Source organism: Mizuhopecten yessoensis, unplaced genomic scaffold (genome assembly GCF_002113885.1).
Source record: "Mizuhopecten yessoensis strain PY_sf001 unplaced genomic scaffold, ASM211388v2 scaffold10239, whole genome shotgun sequence".
NCBI lineage: Eukaryota > Metazoa > Mollusca > Bivalvia > Pectinida > Pectinidae > Mizuhopecten > Mizuhopecten yessoensis.
This window is the reverse complement of record NW_018408447.1, coordinates 177,367-193,954: the sequence shown is the minus strand read 5'-3', so window position 1 is coordinate 193,954 and position 16,588 is coordinate 177,367. Positions and strand designations below refer to the sequence as shown.

At 34.0% G+C, this 16,588-nt stretch overlaps 1 protein-coding gene across 2 annotated transcripts; it reads left to right on the top strand.

Moving 5' to 3' along the window:
- The first annotated feature begins 791 nt into the window (after positions 1–791).
- On the top strand, positions 792–16,305 carry LOC110459859 (carbohydrate sulfotransferase 10-like). Of its 2 annotated transcripts, XM_021512319.1 has the most exons (8): positions 792–955; positions 1,445–1,566; positions 1,718–1,874; positions 5,085–6,198; positions 6,643–6,715; positions 6,938–7,008; positions 8,178–8,277; positions 13,281–16,305. In XM_021512319.1, the coding sequence occupies exon 8, from the start codon at positions 13,310–13,312 to the stop codon at positions 14,411–14,413; it is 1,104 nt and encodes a 367-aa protein (XP_021367994.1). In that variant the 5' UTR covers positions 792–955; positions 1,445–1,566; positions 1,718–1,874; positions 5,085–6,198; positions 6,643–6,715; positions 6,938–7,008; positions 8,178–8,277; positions 13,281–13,309; the 3' UTR covers positions 14,414–16,305. The 2 variants fall into 2 exon arrangements, with proteins under 2 accessions (XP_021367994.1, XP_021367993.1); XM_021512318.1 differs by lacking the exons at positions 792–955; positions 1,445–1,566; positions 1,718–1,874; ... (2 more) ...; positions 6,938–7,008; positions 8,178–8,277 and adding an exon at positions 10,221–10,622.
- The last annotated feature ends 283 nt before the right edge of the window (positions 16,306–16,588 follow it).

The window sequence follows — 16,588 nt, the reverse complement described above, 5'->3', positions numbered from 1 at the left end:
AAAAAACTGTCACTGTAAAACAGGAATCAAATAATCACTAGTCACAATCAAACTAAAGTAAAGCAATCATTGGTCACAATAAAAGTGATATCACATAACAATAGTCACGATACAACTGTTATCACATAATAACTACCCAGTATAAACTTGTACATTGTATCACAAAACCACGAGTCGAAATATAACCGACATTAAATAATCACTAGAAGTAGAAGAAGGGGCCTCCATGAACAGAAACACTAATATAGTGTTACCGAACGGATTGTATCCGAACAAAATAAAATGTGTATTCTCTAGATATATGTCGATGGTTTAGAGAATCATGATATCATCATGTTAAATCTTTAAAACTGCAATTCACTACATGAGATGTGTTATGATTATTGTTAACAATTCACTACATTAGATGCGTTAAGATTATTGTTACCAATTCACTACATGAGATGTGTTAAGATTATTGTTAACAATTCACTACATTAGATGTGTTAAGCTTATTGTTAACAATTCACTACATTAGATGTGTTAAGATTATTGTTAACAATTCACTACATTAGATGCGTTAAGATTATTGTTAACAATTCACTACATGAGATGTGTTATGATTATTGTTAACAATTCACTACATTAGATGTGTTATGATTATTGTTAACAATTCACTACATTAGATGTGTTAAGATTATTGTTAACAATTCACTACATGAGATATGTTAAGATTATTGTTAACAATTCACTACATGAGATGTGTTAAGACTATTGTTAAAATTTCAATACATACACTTTTTTCAGAGAGTGTAATGGATGGTATTGCAATGGACGTAAATTCCCGCCTAATATTCTATACTGACACTGGATATGACGAAATCGGAGTTATAAACGCAGACACTTTCGTAAAAACGATTGTGATCGATACCAATATGGATGAGCCAAGAGCCATTGTGTTGGATACACAAACAAGGTGAAATGAGTTGTATGGTTATGGATTTAAAAGTCTCTCTTGCGCACTGTTGACCAATGACCAACTTTTAATCTTATCATCTTCCACAATTTATTACTGCAATTTCCAGACTATTCATATCTTGATGTGTTAGTATAGTAATCCATTTTGTGGTTTCTGTCCGCTACATATATAATATTTTTCCCAATGAAGTACTATTTCGAGACCATGATATACGTATCGGCTTCCAATGTGTTAAGATAAATAATGTATAGTTTTGTGTAACAGTTTTTTGTTGGCATATAATTGATCTATAATTTGGATGTATCGATGATATATTTGTATATCTTTGTTGCTATTTGTATCTAAGTTTAAGTTTGTATTTTTGCTACATTGATGGTACAGTGTAAGTGTAGTATTTATATTATGCTAACGAATCGGTTTTACATTTAGTACGTTAATGGCTTATTGTTTTCCTGTTTCTAAATTGTGAACACAATTGCTTGGCAGGGAAATGTTCTGGACAGACTGGGGAGCCAATGCCACGATTGAAAAATCGAATTACGACGGTTCCAACAGGACAACAATTGTCAGTACCGGGCTGGGCTGGCCAAACGCTATGGTACTCGATGGTAAGAAATTAAATATATGCTGATATTCTACGAATAGTGTTAACATTTCAAACTTCGGGTCGGTAATTGCAGTAAAAGTGAACATGAAATAATAATGAGAAAACTGCTACAGTTACAGGAATAAAGTATGAGTTTGTGGTTATCACTGCAGGTGATCTGTTGATATGGTGTGATGCTATGAAAGACGTCTACGAACGAGTGCATCGTAACGGCACGGGAAGGACTTTATTAGCAACACTGTCTGGCAGCCATTGCTTTGATTTCACTATCTATGAAGACGATTTGTATGTTAACGATTGGGCATATTCGTAAGTAATGATTCCATTATTTGCTCAACGCAATTTGCTACCATTAGACCATCCAAAGTATTACACTCGTAAAAAGTTGATACATAAGTATCCCTGTAAACGTTGTATAATTACTGATGGTGAACAATTCTATAATCAGCAAATTGTCGGATAACGATATCCCTTAAGCAGCAAACGATATATAATCCGTCAGGTACATTTACCTAATGCTATAATTCACAGTATGCAAAACGTGAAAAGCGTGTTATTACGATATACATGTTTTAGTGATAATCCTTTAAATTAGAACCCTTTCGCTGTAGATTGAGCTTTTTTCGCACACATGAATTCGGTTTTGATAGATTACATGTATTCACAAAATTGCCTAAACACTAGAGGTTTAAGGTGTTGAAACTTTGAGGGATGTCAGATATGAAAGTGAATTAACACTGATAAAATATCTGGATCGAAACTTGATAGGTATTGGTTTGGTTTGGTTTAGTATTGTTTAATGTCCTATCAACAGCTATGGTCATTTAAGGACGGCCTCCCCTGTGTGCAAGATGCATGGGTGTATTGTATGCGTGTGTTTTGCAATATGTTCGTGTTTGTGATAGCTCGGACCTGATGTCGACTTTATAGTGCTACCTCACTGAAAAATACTGCCAAAAATACCCAGCAGGACACCCAACCCGGTCACATTATACTGACAATGGGCGAACCAGTCGTCCCACTCTGAAATTGCTGAGCGTTAAGCAGGTGTAGAAGCTACCATTTTTAAAAACTCCGGTATGTCTCGGCCAGGGGACAGAACCCAAAGCCTTCCACATAGGGGCGAACGCTCAACTAAAGGCCAAAAGTGAGGCATTATCAAGGGAGACATTAGGAAGAAGAAAGTTGTTAAGAAAGAAGAGAAAAAATAAGATCCCAAATTTAGTCGCCTCTTCCGATCATGCAATGGGGGCAGCAGGTACAGTTCTTACGCCCCACCTGCACGGAGAAATTGGAAATATTGATAACTGAATCCACTGTGACTATTTATAACATGTGTGCCTTACGTTGCAAGAGCAACCACACAAACCACCGTCACCCTTGTCACAAAACATATCTTACTCGGCACATGCAGCCTTGTTACTGTAAGATGCCTAACGAGATGAACTGTTGTTCACAACCTTTCGCTCGCTGTGTAGATGCAGCTGTTTATATTTAAGGCTTCACGGCATACTGTTCCCGAACAAAAAAGTCTGTCATATCAGTTAAGATTCTCTGGCCATCCTTGACTGTAAGCTTGCAGAAGTGCTCCTACTTAATTAAAAGGAAAATTCCATGGTCAACTCAATACAAAGTATATCATAGAGCATCACCCCACATCTACTGCAAAGCACAGTCCATCAATCAATACAAATCAATCGCTCAGTGTTCGTTCACGCCGTAGCTTATTGACTGAGAACCAGGCATGTGTATAAGAAACGCGGTGACCAGTCCCATCTAGCAGACGACATATACAGTTGTATTGTAACACATGCTATGAATCCGCGCGTGTGCTACTTTCAGCAACTTGTACTAATAATATACCTTAAAAGTTACACTTTAGTTAATAACCAGAGTACCAATTACAATAAGTTCATTTCATGAAAATTAAATAACAATTGTATCATGATGTACTATCACAAAAAAATATTTAGATCATAAATGCGATTACAAGCTAAACCTCGACATACAGACTAGGTTGTGATAAGGCGGTATATAAGAACATCGAATAACAGTCTCTGGACTATATCTTTGAAATCATTCACATTCTGTAGAAATGGGTGGATTTTAACCAAATCCGGTCTAGACCCACCGTGGAGTTTTATATGCAAAACAAACTCAGTACTCAGCCCTAGAATGTTTGTGATTTGCCATGTAGGATCTGTCCTAGCGCAGGCACAACAATAGAGAATTTCACTGTATTTTTATTCCATTTTTGAATAAAACTGACGACAATTGTAAAAGGTACCACATGATACGGGGTAGCTCATTTGATTGTTAACGATAGTGAAATGATCGGAGATCAAGGGTCGTCCTTTTCTAACGTTGTTGGATTCACTGAGAACGCTGTTGGGGAATTTTTCCTCATTTACAAAAGCCTGCGACATGTCGGGAAAATAGTTCTGAATGCATATAGTTACACTATTTGACAGTGGCACAGGGATCCTAAAATGTATTTTTACTTTTTACTACCATAAAATATAATTACTTACAATATAACCCCCTTCAATACGCTCTTTTAAACATTCTTTTATCATGATAAAACAAATAATAAGGTGTTCGTTTACAGGCAAGTCCTATTTCCTATTTAATGTTGGATTTTTCAAAACTTCACTTCATACACATCTTATAGTGATCTTAATGCTGTCACAGATTGCACAAGGCTGTTTTCTATTTAAAGTTATAGCTGTTATTGATCACATCACGTTTATATAACTGTCATGTGCATACATTCAAGTCTGTGCATTTTATGCTCCAGACATTTTTTATTTAATTTGAAGTTTTTGACTTATTTGGTTTGAACACTTAACTACAGTGTACAAGTATTAAGGTACACGTTACCTCAGCAACAGTATGATCGCTCAGAAAATGATTTCTACTCAACTTGTTTGAAGTTATCTCCCTTATTATACCGCAGATGATGCAGTAGTTATCTTTTTTGGGGCTAAAACAACTTGCTCATTTTTATTTTCATATACATTGCAAACCATACCTTGGGTTTTCATGTAGGTGCTTTTTATTTATAATCCCTGGAAAGCAACGATGTTTAAATGTAGACTTGGCATTGTTAACTTCCTGAGTTTGATGCTATAGGTTTTTCTTTTTTCTTTCTATTCTTATTTTTTATTTAATTTTTCCGAACGTTTGACTTTGAAATACTCATTATTTCACCGCAACATGTGTTATTATTGAATACTTCTTTTGAAAGGGACCTAGACAAACATTTTACAGTAGTGACAATAGTAAACATATGATTCATATTATTGGTATGTTTTACATTGACACCGTTACTGTAATAGTCAATCCATGTGTCTGTATTAATCTATCAGTCTCTGGCCCTCTCTCTTTCCTTCTTGCAAACGAAATTTACCGCAACCAAACGATATTAATTACATGTTTTAATAAACAGCGTGTGGGCCCTGTCTATAATCAGCGCGTTATACGTATTGGTTTCTAAACAAATATGTTTTATTTTCACAGATATGTAGTTAAAGTTAGAACAGACGGCACTCAGGCTTCGTTCTATGGGCCATCGGTATCTCAACGATTCGGAATATTTCATTACATAAAAGGTAAATAATATCAATGGATTCATAATCACAAAATCTACAATTACCATCAAAATATAATCAACTGTTGTTAATTCCTAGTCCATTTACAAATGGATTTATAAAATGCAAATAACTTTTCGGTAGAGTTTATTATTGTTCCCCCTTTTTCATTGGTTTTCTTTATGAATAATGAATCAATAAATGTTACTATCAATAAAACAAACTTTATTATAAGTTTATTTCAATACTCCAAGTGTCCAGTTTCTTACAAACTACTGCGCTCATCCGATACTTGTTCTTATGACTGTATTTGTATGCATTGTTCTGATTCTTTAATTTAATTATTACTTACAATTTTACTGTATCTGCGTTTGAAGCATGTTAGAGATATTCTGTTACTATAATCATGATGATATAATTGCCAAGTATGATAACATTTCTACGAGTTATGACATTTCACTGAATACACGCGAAATACATAGAATATTGCGAATCATACATTGTAGATTAATCTAAATATTGAATGTACTATGACGCTTCTATCAATTGATTATGTAAACATGCTTTGTTTTGAACGGTACTATATTTACTGCGCACATATATGCAATATTACACTTTGCTTTGCATGCAATGTTTTGTTATGGCATTTGTCATCACCTTGCCTTATATAAGTCCGAACAACATAGTTAAAAGGTATATTATTTTCATATATCACTGATGAAATACCTAGCATTATCAAGGTTGGTTTTCTTTCAGCGCTTATGTAATTGGACGTGGGATTCATTTTCAGTTGTATCGTTGTTATCGTCACAAAGGTGTATATTTTCAAAACAATGAATGTTTTTTGTGTGTATTGGTATTTTTTATCGTTAAATTTGAATTGATGTGTATTGGATACCAGTACTCTTGCAAACAATGTATATTATATGTATATTCTACCACAAACAACCAATGATATTTTCCTAAAACTTGAAACAAACATTGTGCATGACGGTAACCGACGGAAAGCCGTGAGCAGATTTCTGGAACTACAGTACAAAGGGGTATGTACATGCGCGTACGTTCAGGTCAACACTACTAAATGACATGTTAGCAGGAATTACATCTGAAATGTGATTCATGACTAAATTTTAGGTAAGGAAAGAACAAAAGAAGATAATGCCCTTGGTCGAAACATTATTGTTTATGTATTTGGCGAGAGGGAAAAACGCCCATGCCATATACATTCAAATTGCAAGGGACTACTTTTGTTTTGCTTTGAGTGGCTTGACATTCTAGAACCTTTAAATTACATTGTAGATGCAACATACAAAATATATTTACATTCTAGTCTAGATTAATCGTCAATTAAGTGTCCAAATTCAAAATGAATTATTCAAAATGGTAGATATAAGCTTGAAATCAAATGAGTAGATGTTAAAAAAAAGTTTTGATTGAAATTCCGTTTTGCTATAGTGGAAAATATAATGAAATATTCGGCTTTGCAGGTGAACTATGAGACCACAAAAAAAACACCTAAGGTACAATTCAATGATTTGGCAATCAGGATGCGGAAAATGTGTAAGTCATATGATAGATTATTAAAAAGCCAATATTTTAAAACATTTGTAACACATTCATGGTGTTATCTTCATTTATTTAATCCAATTTGTAGCTCTTAAGAATGCAATATTCTATACAAGGTTTTTTTAAAAACTGCTGCCGAAAGCCATAAACATTAAACACTTTTTCCTCTGCAATTATATATACATGTTTATAAGTATCATTATATTTTTCATTTAGAAATGGCTTCATGAAATCCTTGTGTGTAATCTCGACCAAGACCTGGCTACAGAAATGACACAAGAGGGGAGGTAACTATTGACCATTGGTCACTTTGGTCATGAGATAAAGTGATATTATTGAAAGGCAGCATTTCACTTCTTGATTTATATAAACAAAGAAACATGTTAAGAACTTCAACGAATTTTATTTCATTATGCCTTTCATATTCCTAATGTCCTGTTTTAATATCCTCCTCTATATTTCCTAATGTCTTTATTCTAGATACGATTTAAAGATGTCTCCTGTTTTGTTGTTGCTGTTTTTTGTAAAAACCAATGCGTTGAAATTTTTTAAAATAATTGTAAACATATTAACATGTTTTTCGTACAAATTAAGGACCGAACTAAAACCAGTCAAAATAAATAATGATGTAAAATATTTTTCTACAATATCTTGCTTTCATCATGGCTGACAAGTGATAACAGGAAGTTAATTTAACCGTATTCATAATTGCTGTAAAAAAAACAATATTTAATCAAAATAGCATGAGTTATAACTTTGGTTAAATATTTTTCATTCACAAGTTATGGTATACAGTTCTTTCGTAAATGTTCCACTTAAATATAATACATTTACATATAATGTTAGTAGCGGAGTGAAATAATTTCATCAACCATCTTACTTCACCACAGTATATGATTTACGGTAATACGCTTTCTTACTTATTTTAATTTGCCTTTTACTTGTTTAAATAAAATTCTCAATATATAACAAATCGTTTTACAGATTATAAGGGTTCTATAGACTACAGAGTAACTGCCTTTATCATAAACCTGTTGCAAATTCCCATGTCTAATTTGAGAAGCAAGGTGTTGTGACCAGTCGAGTTATAAATTGTTTAAATACTCCCATACTAGAACAGAAAAGAGTGTTGCAGACATTTGCCAAATCAAGTACATATAATGTATGACATATTTGATGATATAAAGAGATTTACGCGTGAATAAAATTACATACGAGAAATCAATTATTGACTTCATATTCGGACCATCCGTGTTTACGGGCCTGGTCTTAGCAGTATTAATTTAGAACCCCATAAGAATTCCATAATTCCATAATTTTACGAAAACGCGCACACTATACCATTATACTCTATTATTACGACTTTGAAAGCTACTTTTTCTTGATAAAATATATCAGATTTCCCTGCTTATGGGTGTTTTAATGTATTTCGAGTATCATGTTTTTTAATTCGTAGTTTCAACCATAGACGAATCAACCCACGCCAGAGAAATGTTACAAGTCTCGGTTCTGGACTTAATTCCAAAATCTTGGGAAGTATGTCTTTATCAAAATAGGTACGTACGATTTCCTCTCTTATGATCATATATCTATATAATGTAATTGACTTGAAAAAGAAGAAGAAAAGAACACAGAGGTGTAAAAAAATGTAATTCGAACTCAAAATCGATAAAACTGGGGAAAGGAATGAACAAAGTAAAGATGTATATCGAGACAAAGTTTAAGAAGAAGAATACCAGGAGTTCCGGAAGGTGAAAGTTATCTGCTTTATGGACGACACCTTCCATGCAAATGTATGTCATATATAAAAATAATGTCAAGTCCTGAAAGCCGAAGTAATCAAAACGAAATAAAAAGGCACAATAATAAATATAAACAAAAATATCGACATTCATATTACACAACAAAATATAAATGATTCTCATTTAGATATATTAACATTTGCGCTGCAACCCTCTATATGAATCCTACCAACAGAAATGCATTTCATTTGAGTACGATAGCAAAACCTCTCGTGACGTAACACGTGGTTTATAACATCATAGATTAACCATGTTCAATGAGAGTCTTGTCGCTTCGCTTCGGATAAAATGCCCATGCGTCGAACGCTCAAATGACTACAACTAATTATTGGCGGTAATTTTATCTGAATAGGGCTGTTCCGCCTATGTCGTTTTAAGGACGACGCATACATAAAATGTAATAAAGTACTTAATAATTTAAGAACAAACAAATATAATTAAATATTTGTTAAATAGTAAAAATGTAAATATAGGGATTGAACGGCGTTTTTAAAATGTTCATGCTGGTATGAACGCAAATCTGTTGCATTATCAAACATGAAGTGCGGGCTTCATGCAATATGGACGTAACCGATTTGCGTTCATACCGGCATGAAAATTTAAAACACGCCGTTCAATCCCTATACCATGTTTATTAATTGTACGAAATTTGAAGTAAAAACCTCCAAAAAATGTCCGTACTATCATAAACGTGGTATACCACTGAAGTTGTTGCAGGACATAGCTCTTCTACAAATGCCACCCGACCCAGGATATATGAAAAATATACCCATTGACACAAAAGAGTCCTTGTGATCCTTGGAAAACTTGGGAATGAATTTTTTTCCGGTTTGGAAGTTTGTCATCCTGGTTCAAAATACGAGCCACCTTCTACCGACTTGGCGAGAGAGAATTTCTCTTAAGCTCCTTCTGTGGGGTGTTAAACTAGTAAACCAGAGATTCCTGGTTTGACGCCTACAGAAGTCATTGGGAAAATGTTGAACCCTGTTACATAAACTAATTTGTTCGTTCTTAAGGTACATATAAGCAAATTTAAACAGTTACATCTTGGACAGTGATCAAATATAATACATACATAAGTCTTCTCTCACTATCCTTATTCACGGCAGTTGTTCCCAACAGCACGAGAAGTGGTACAAATTGTGTCTGAAGGAAATGTATAAGTTGTTATGCATACTGATACACAAAAGAGCCATCTTGACAAACTTATTATTGTTAAATTTCGGTTTTAGTTTTCTAACTCTCACCATATTTTCACTTTTACTTAAACCAAACTCGTTGTTATTTATAGCACGCTTCTGGATTGATTAAACCTCAAAGTCCGGAAAAAATATTTTATTTTCCCAAATTTGAATTTGCGATTTTATCATATTTGCTTCACATAAACTTCTTCCTTCGAAAAAAATCGTATGCATTATTTTTTTCATTAAAACGATCATATTTGAAATACACTGACTTTCTTTTTCTGATTGACTTTTGTCCCTTTTGGGATTTTATTTTTTGCATAAATATACCTTTTTCTTAAATTTCGTATAAATATCGCTATCATATATCACTTATCAAGATAATATTATGTGAAAAGACGATGACACTTGTCTTAATAACCGGGATTAAGTGTATGCATAATGTAAAGCATACACCTTATTTCATATATGTTAGCTATTCGATGTATGATGCTACAACTGAATTGGTTCTTGACACATTAAGCATACGTTTAACACATGTAGAAAGCAAAGACGGATACACAGACCGTGTAACAAATCATTGTATCAGACTCCAGCACACTTTACAGGTATCGATAATTTTAAGTCGTAAGCTCTTAAGTTAGATGTTGATTAGAATGCAACAGCTTGAGTCTACGATCCGAGTCACACGAAAAATGCAATCTGTCCTGCATGAGATTTGAACTGGTGGTTAAACGGTTGCGTGTGAAGCGGTAGTCTTATCGTACTCACAAAGATAAGAAACCTTTACTGCCAATGACCGTCTGATATATGTGTCGACCATGGGGCTCGTAAGGTACATGTGTTTTGCCGTGGGAGGCCTATCTGTGACTATAATGTGTTGTTTATACAGCTTTGGACGTTACTATCAGGACGGTGAGTCTATACATATTAATGTTTGTACTGGTGTTAAAGGGTTTGTTTCGCTTAATTCTAAAACAGTCATTATTTGAAACAGTCTAATGTACAACAACAGTAGTTACAACAACAGATAATGATAATCGTAGGTACAAACTGCCCATATGCATTAACATGAATCTTCAAAAAGGGGATGCATATGTTCGAATATTACAAACAATGTACAGTTTTCGAAAATGAACATGGCATAAAAACAATCATAATGGAATGAAATGCAAAGGCTATTATGTTGTCTCATTCGTTCATTTATTTATATTATTTATACTAATATCAATATTCATAAATTTACCGATGTACCAGGTAAAGATTTAAACCTTGTTTTTTTATTTTATTTTATACTTAAATAAGATGCGAATAAATATGAGTATTTTATCTATATCATAAATACATAATTTGTTTTAAATTTTAATCTTTTGAACATATCACAAGTATTGAAGTCTGAATCCTGCTAATAACTTAACTACATATTTAAGGTTATCACACAACCACTACCCTACTTATTGGTGAATATCTGACCATGGCTACTCCACATTTTGATTTATATCAAGCTTACTCATCGGAATCATGACAATATCTATTTTCATATTTATTAAATATCAGGAATATTAAAACGTGCCTTGTAAGAGGAAATACTATCAGCTCTAAGCTTGTTGTTCAATCCCTGTGGAATTACATGCATATAACAACCTTGTCTGATTATAGAATAAAACACTGTTTAAACTAAATTAAACTAAGATGTGCCTGCATCATCATAAGTATCCTTCCAAGTGCGAAAAATCCTAACATAATAACGTCCCTAAATACCGATGAATGTTAGCAGAATATAGTCCATATTTGCGCTTCACTAGTGTTCTAGCTAAGTATGAAGATTAGCGAAAACCATATATATCGTTAATAGATATTTGGCGTTACCTCCAATTTTGGATAGCATCATTTCTATTGATATTATGTGATTCATCCTCAAATTCTATTTACCTTTGTATGATGTCAACGTCCAGTGTGAAAATGGCTTCATTTTATTCAGTTTTCTGCGTCACAAATACTTCGCCGATATATTATCGTTTTCTGAAGAATATCTTTTGTAATATTTGTGCTGTCAGATATATTGGTTGACTGGTAAGCTAATTGATTGATCGGATAAAAGCTAAGATCGTGGAATGTACAAGAGAGTAAGCCTTAACATTTGTCTCTATAATATAAATAGCACGTGATATCCATGACTTGCTCTTAAAGTTCGATAGTCTTGTCTTCCTCGCGTCCAATGCAGCCGTTTTCAGTTGTATAAGTACATTGTATTTTACCTTTCAATTTGGTGTCAACAGTTATGGACAGAACAGCACTGGATGAGTTCGAATCATGTATATATCGTCTAATGGTGATGATATAACCAATGGTTTGTTAAGTAATTTCCATAAAGTGAGACCTTGCATTCCTTTTAATCATCAATATCTTTCGGAATATGAGCAGATGCCAATGGTCAAAACTACATGATGCTACCCTTTTTCAATGATAAACATGTTTGCACTTAATCGACAAGAAACGAACTTCGTAGCAGTAAACCTTGTAAATGGGTTACTTCTGGGGAAGAGATAACTAAGTCCTAATTCGTTGCCTTTCTGTTTTTCGCATTTTGGTTCATCCGCCGTGTTCCATGGGGCAGTAAGTCCTCTTCATTTGTTTATAATGTACCAATATTTAGTCAATTGTCAAGACATTTGAGTATTTGAAAAAGAAGTTTTCACTGAACCGTAAATAAAATGCTTGATTTACACTGTTCATGATTTATTGTTATCACATCGGCATACCCGAGGAAACATGCATAAACTTTTTGTGAATGGTAATTATTCTTGTCCACATCTTTTCTCTATTTCAAAAACCATGCCGTGTAAAATATGAAGAGTTCGTGTAAACGTTACCTAACAGTTTGTTATAATAAACAGGGCTTGATTACAAATCATCGTTACGAAGACCTAGTATAAATAACAAAGCATTGTGAGACAGAATATAAAACTCATACATATGCATCATCTTTCCCTCTGTTTTTTTCAAATTAAATGAACTGTTCGATCTGTAGTTCTGTTACAAATTTATAGAAATATTGCCGATTGTCCCTATTTAGCTGTAAGAATGTGTATTTCATGAGGTAATATGAAACCTGTTACGTGAGTGTGAACACTGCATAGATGTGGAAATCATGCAGGTTAAGATATTTCAACTGCTAACCAGTAAATCATATTAATTTTATGTTAAAAAAATAGTTTTGCTGAAATGAAGGTTTCAAAACTAACCAAATCACTAAATATTGAACAATCAGAACTGTGTATGCTTGTTAATAGAAGTTTTGGTAACACATTCCCCCACCTCTTCGTGTCACAATATATTCAAGAAAAGAAACATGTTTGTATGCAAGGGGATTTAAAAACAACAATGCATCTGGCTTTCAATTGGCAACCGATAACTTTTCTATCTGTACCCATATTTTGGAATGACCTAGTAATGTAGCAAAACTGTTTCCTTTGTTGTGCTTTCCCTATCAACTCACAGAGTTTTCAACTGCTTTCCATCTTCCCATTTTTGTGATTATTTAACAAAGCTTATTTTGTTTCGATGTTTCAGGTAAATACATCGGATTCAAACAAGATAAGATGAAGACTCAATACAACGACTATCGTACAGGAATGAAAGATACATGGACAGATCGTATCCAACATTTACAGAAAGGATGTCATCAAACTGACCGAAAAGATCAATACAAAATTAAATACCAGCAAACCCAACCAATTTTCTTTCAGTCAATGAAACTGAATATAAGTGTTTGTAAAGTAGCCAAAGCCGGAAGTACATTTTGGGCGATAGTGTTTTTAATAGTAGAAAAGGGTTTACCGGCTTATGAAGCCTTTAGCATTCCAAGGCATAGGATTCACGGAATAAGCAGCAGTCTTAGTAAATCATTACATTCCAGCCATGAGCAACTGAGGACAAAGGGGGTTGTTGTTTCTCGTGACCCCTATTCAAGATTATTTTCAGCGTTCGTAGACAAATATCACTTATTAAGATTCGTACAAGCTGCTAGATCACTTGCGCAATCATTAGGAAAAGGATATTTTATAACTGAAGCCGGGAAATGTGGATACAAAGTTTCCTTTCAAGATTTTGTTGACAGTGTAACTACAAAAGCTCTACAGGGAAGCAAAATCAACCGCCATTGGAGTCCCGTTTACACTATGTGTAGGGTCTGTGATGTTGAATACCAGTATGCTATACAACAGGAGACATTGACTCGAGATACTGAATACATCATTAAACAGCTGAACATCAGTAACGAAATAAAAACAACACTGACACAGATGTTCCATGGACCTGGTCCGAATAAGACAATGGAAGGGGTCATACAAACAATGTGGAGTGCCATTGACAGCCCCGCGATGCGAGCATGTTGTAGCAACAAACTCGCCTACTTCATGAAAATGTGGGAGGGTTTCAAAATGCAGGGCTACATTAGAACAAACGTATCGTTTCCATTTTCATCATTTCAGAAGAATAACAGTGTTAACGTTGAAGGAATCACAAAGGCTGTTTTAGCAGCAATGAATACCAACCCTTTATCAAGTACAGAAAGAAAGGCTCAACGGAGACAAGCTTTAGTACAGGCCTATGCAGGCATGCCTAGACGTATCATAGCTCAAATCCAGGAAATGTACAGAATGGATTTTCATCTCTTTGGTTATGATGCTAATCCGCCTACTTAAATGGTTTTCAGATTTTAGTACGGATTGAGATTAAAAAATCGTGCAATTACGTTTCCGAAAACCGGTGTTATCTTGGCCTTTTCGAAATAAGGTGTTACATTGGCGTTTTTGTAAACTGGTGTTACACTGGCGTGTTTCAAAATAGGTGTTTTATAGGCGTTTTTCTTCTTGAAAACTTGTGTTACACAAATACCACTAATATTTTACTTGTATGACTGAATATCTCAAACTCTTGCTGCAATTTTAGTGAAAATGGGAAACATCAAATATCGTTTGATACATAACTAAACAGTAATGTATTGTTGTTTACATAGCGTATATAGCGAGAACGTAATCATGTCTACGTCACATGAATACGAATAAATTTAATTTGTTTTAAAAGCAACCTTCTAACGGCCTTCTAACGGCTATCATTGATAAAAAATTTTTTTTCATATGCATACTTTGGGATTATGCCATCATGATATGACACGAAATTAAGGTCAGCTTAGTGTCCATTCGGAGATATGAGGGGGTAAAATCGCCTCTTTTTGACAAAACGTTTTGAAAATTTCTACACCAGAAGGCCCAAACTACAACCCATCCCTTCAAATACACATGCTACTAGATAAACTATATAAACTAGATACGGAAAAGTATACCATATACTGAACTGAAAAATCACATTGTCTAACATGCATATTTAAACTTGATACAGATACATATGATTGTTATATAACACCATGATATAAGGTCATTTCAGTCCAATCTGATCGTATGTAAAATGTCTACAGTATACGGATATAATTTTCTATTTATAACACTCAAAATGTCCCACATATATATGTCACCTTTGATACTGATTATAATGGTTTGTCCATGAAGTAAATCGTTAAATCGTTGATATGTGTGATTTATGGTCACAATACAACTCTGACAATAATGCAAAGACGTATGCGAGTGTGTGTCTGTGCATAACATCAGCGTACAGATTGATAATTCTCAGATCACATTGAAAGATTCAAGTTTGTGATAAAAGCTTTATTACAGACTCTTTATCAATTGTGACATCAAAATAAATAAAAATTCTCACCTTAAAGCGTAGGTGTCCGAGTGTAATCAGCATATTATTAAAACGGTATGGGATTAATGAATATATGGATATAATCTGAGTAACTCGTCAATTGAGGAAGGACATATAGCTATTTGAAGCAAGTATAAAATATAAAAAGTACAACAGAAAACCATATATAGCACACAAAAAAACTCTAACCGAAATAATACCAGGAACCAAAAAAGTAACGTAGAAATAGCAAACATCTACAAAATGGAATACAGGGTTGTGTAAAGTTACATAGCTTAATAATTAGTTTCAGCAGCCCTTTCTGTCTGTCTAAACACCCAAAGGGTCATATGGAATGATCTCTTACCAGTTTCAACCATATCTTATTCCTACTGACTTATTTACAGTTAACCGATTACTTTATTGTGCTTTGTCGTCCGACATGTGGTGAGGATTAGAACCGCTCAGAAAGGAGTAGGGCGACGATGACACATGTACTGGTTATAAATGTGCTGCATACAGGCGACAGCTGTCGGTTCCGCATTGTGTTAATAATTCATATTTATTGATGATAATCACATTCGTCATTTAATGATACCATAGAAAGTTACTTTTTTAGAATCTGATTTATATATGATTTCTAAGAAGGTTTATGTTATTACTGTACCAAAAAAACCTGTAAAATTGTCATTGTGTGTGTGTGTATATCCCATACCAAACACTTTGCTTTGATTCAATAATGTTACAAACGAAAATGTCGAAATACTTTTGGAAATATTTTCCCCGATGCATTTAAATCATTTTGGACCGTGGCTGTACTACATTGTAAACAATAAATAGAGGGGCACAGAAACCGATGACGTAATTGTGTTGTTCATCGATAGATGGGCACAGAAACTGGTGATGTAATTGTGCCGTTCATCGACAACGACAGGATAAGGTCAGTTGTCATTGTAGAATCAATAAGTCATTGTAAATGCCTTTCCAGGTTATACATTGTTGATAAACAGCGTGAAGCACACTGCTGTTTTAAGTTCCACTGGCTCTGAAACAGGCTACCCGATGTCAAAGATAGTTATATAACAATAACACAGGACTCCGTATAATGGCATTGAAACGTAGCCCACACCTGC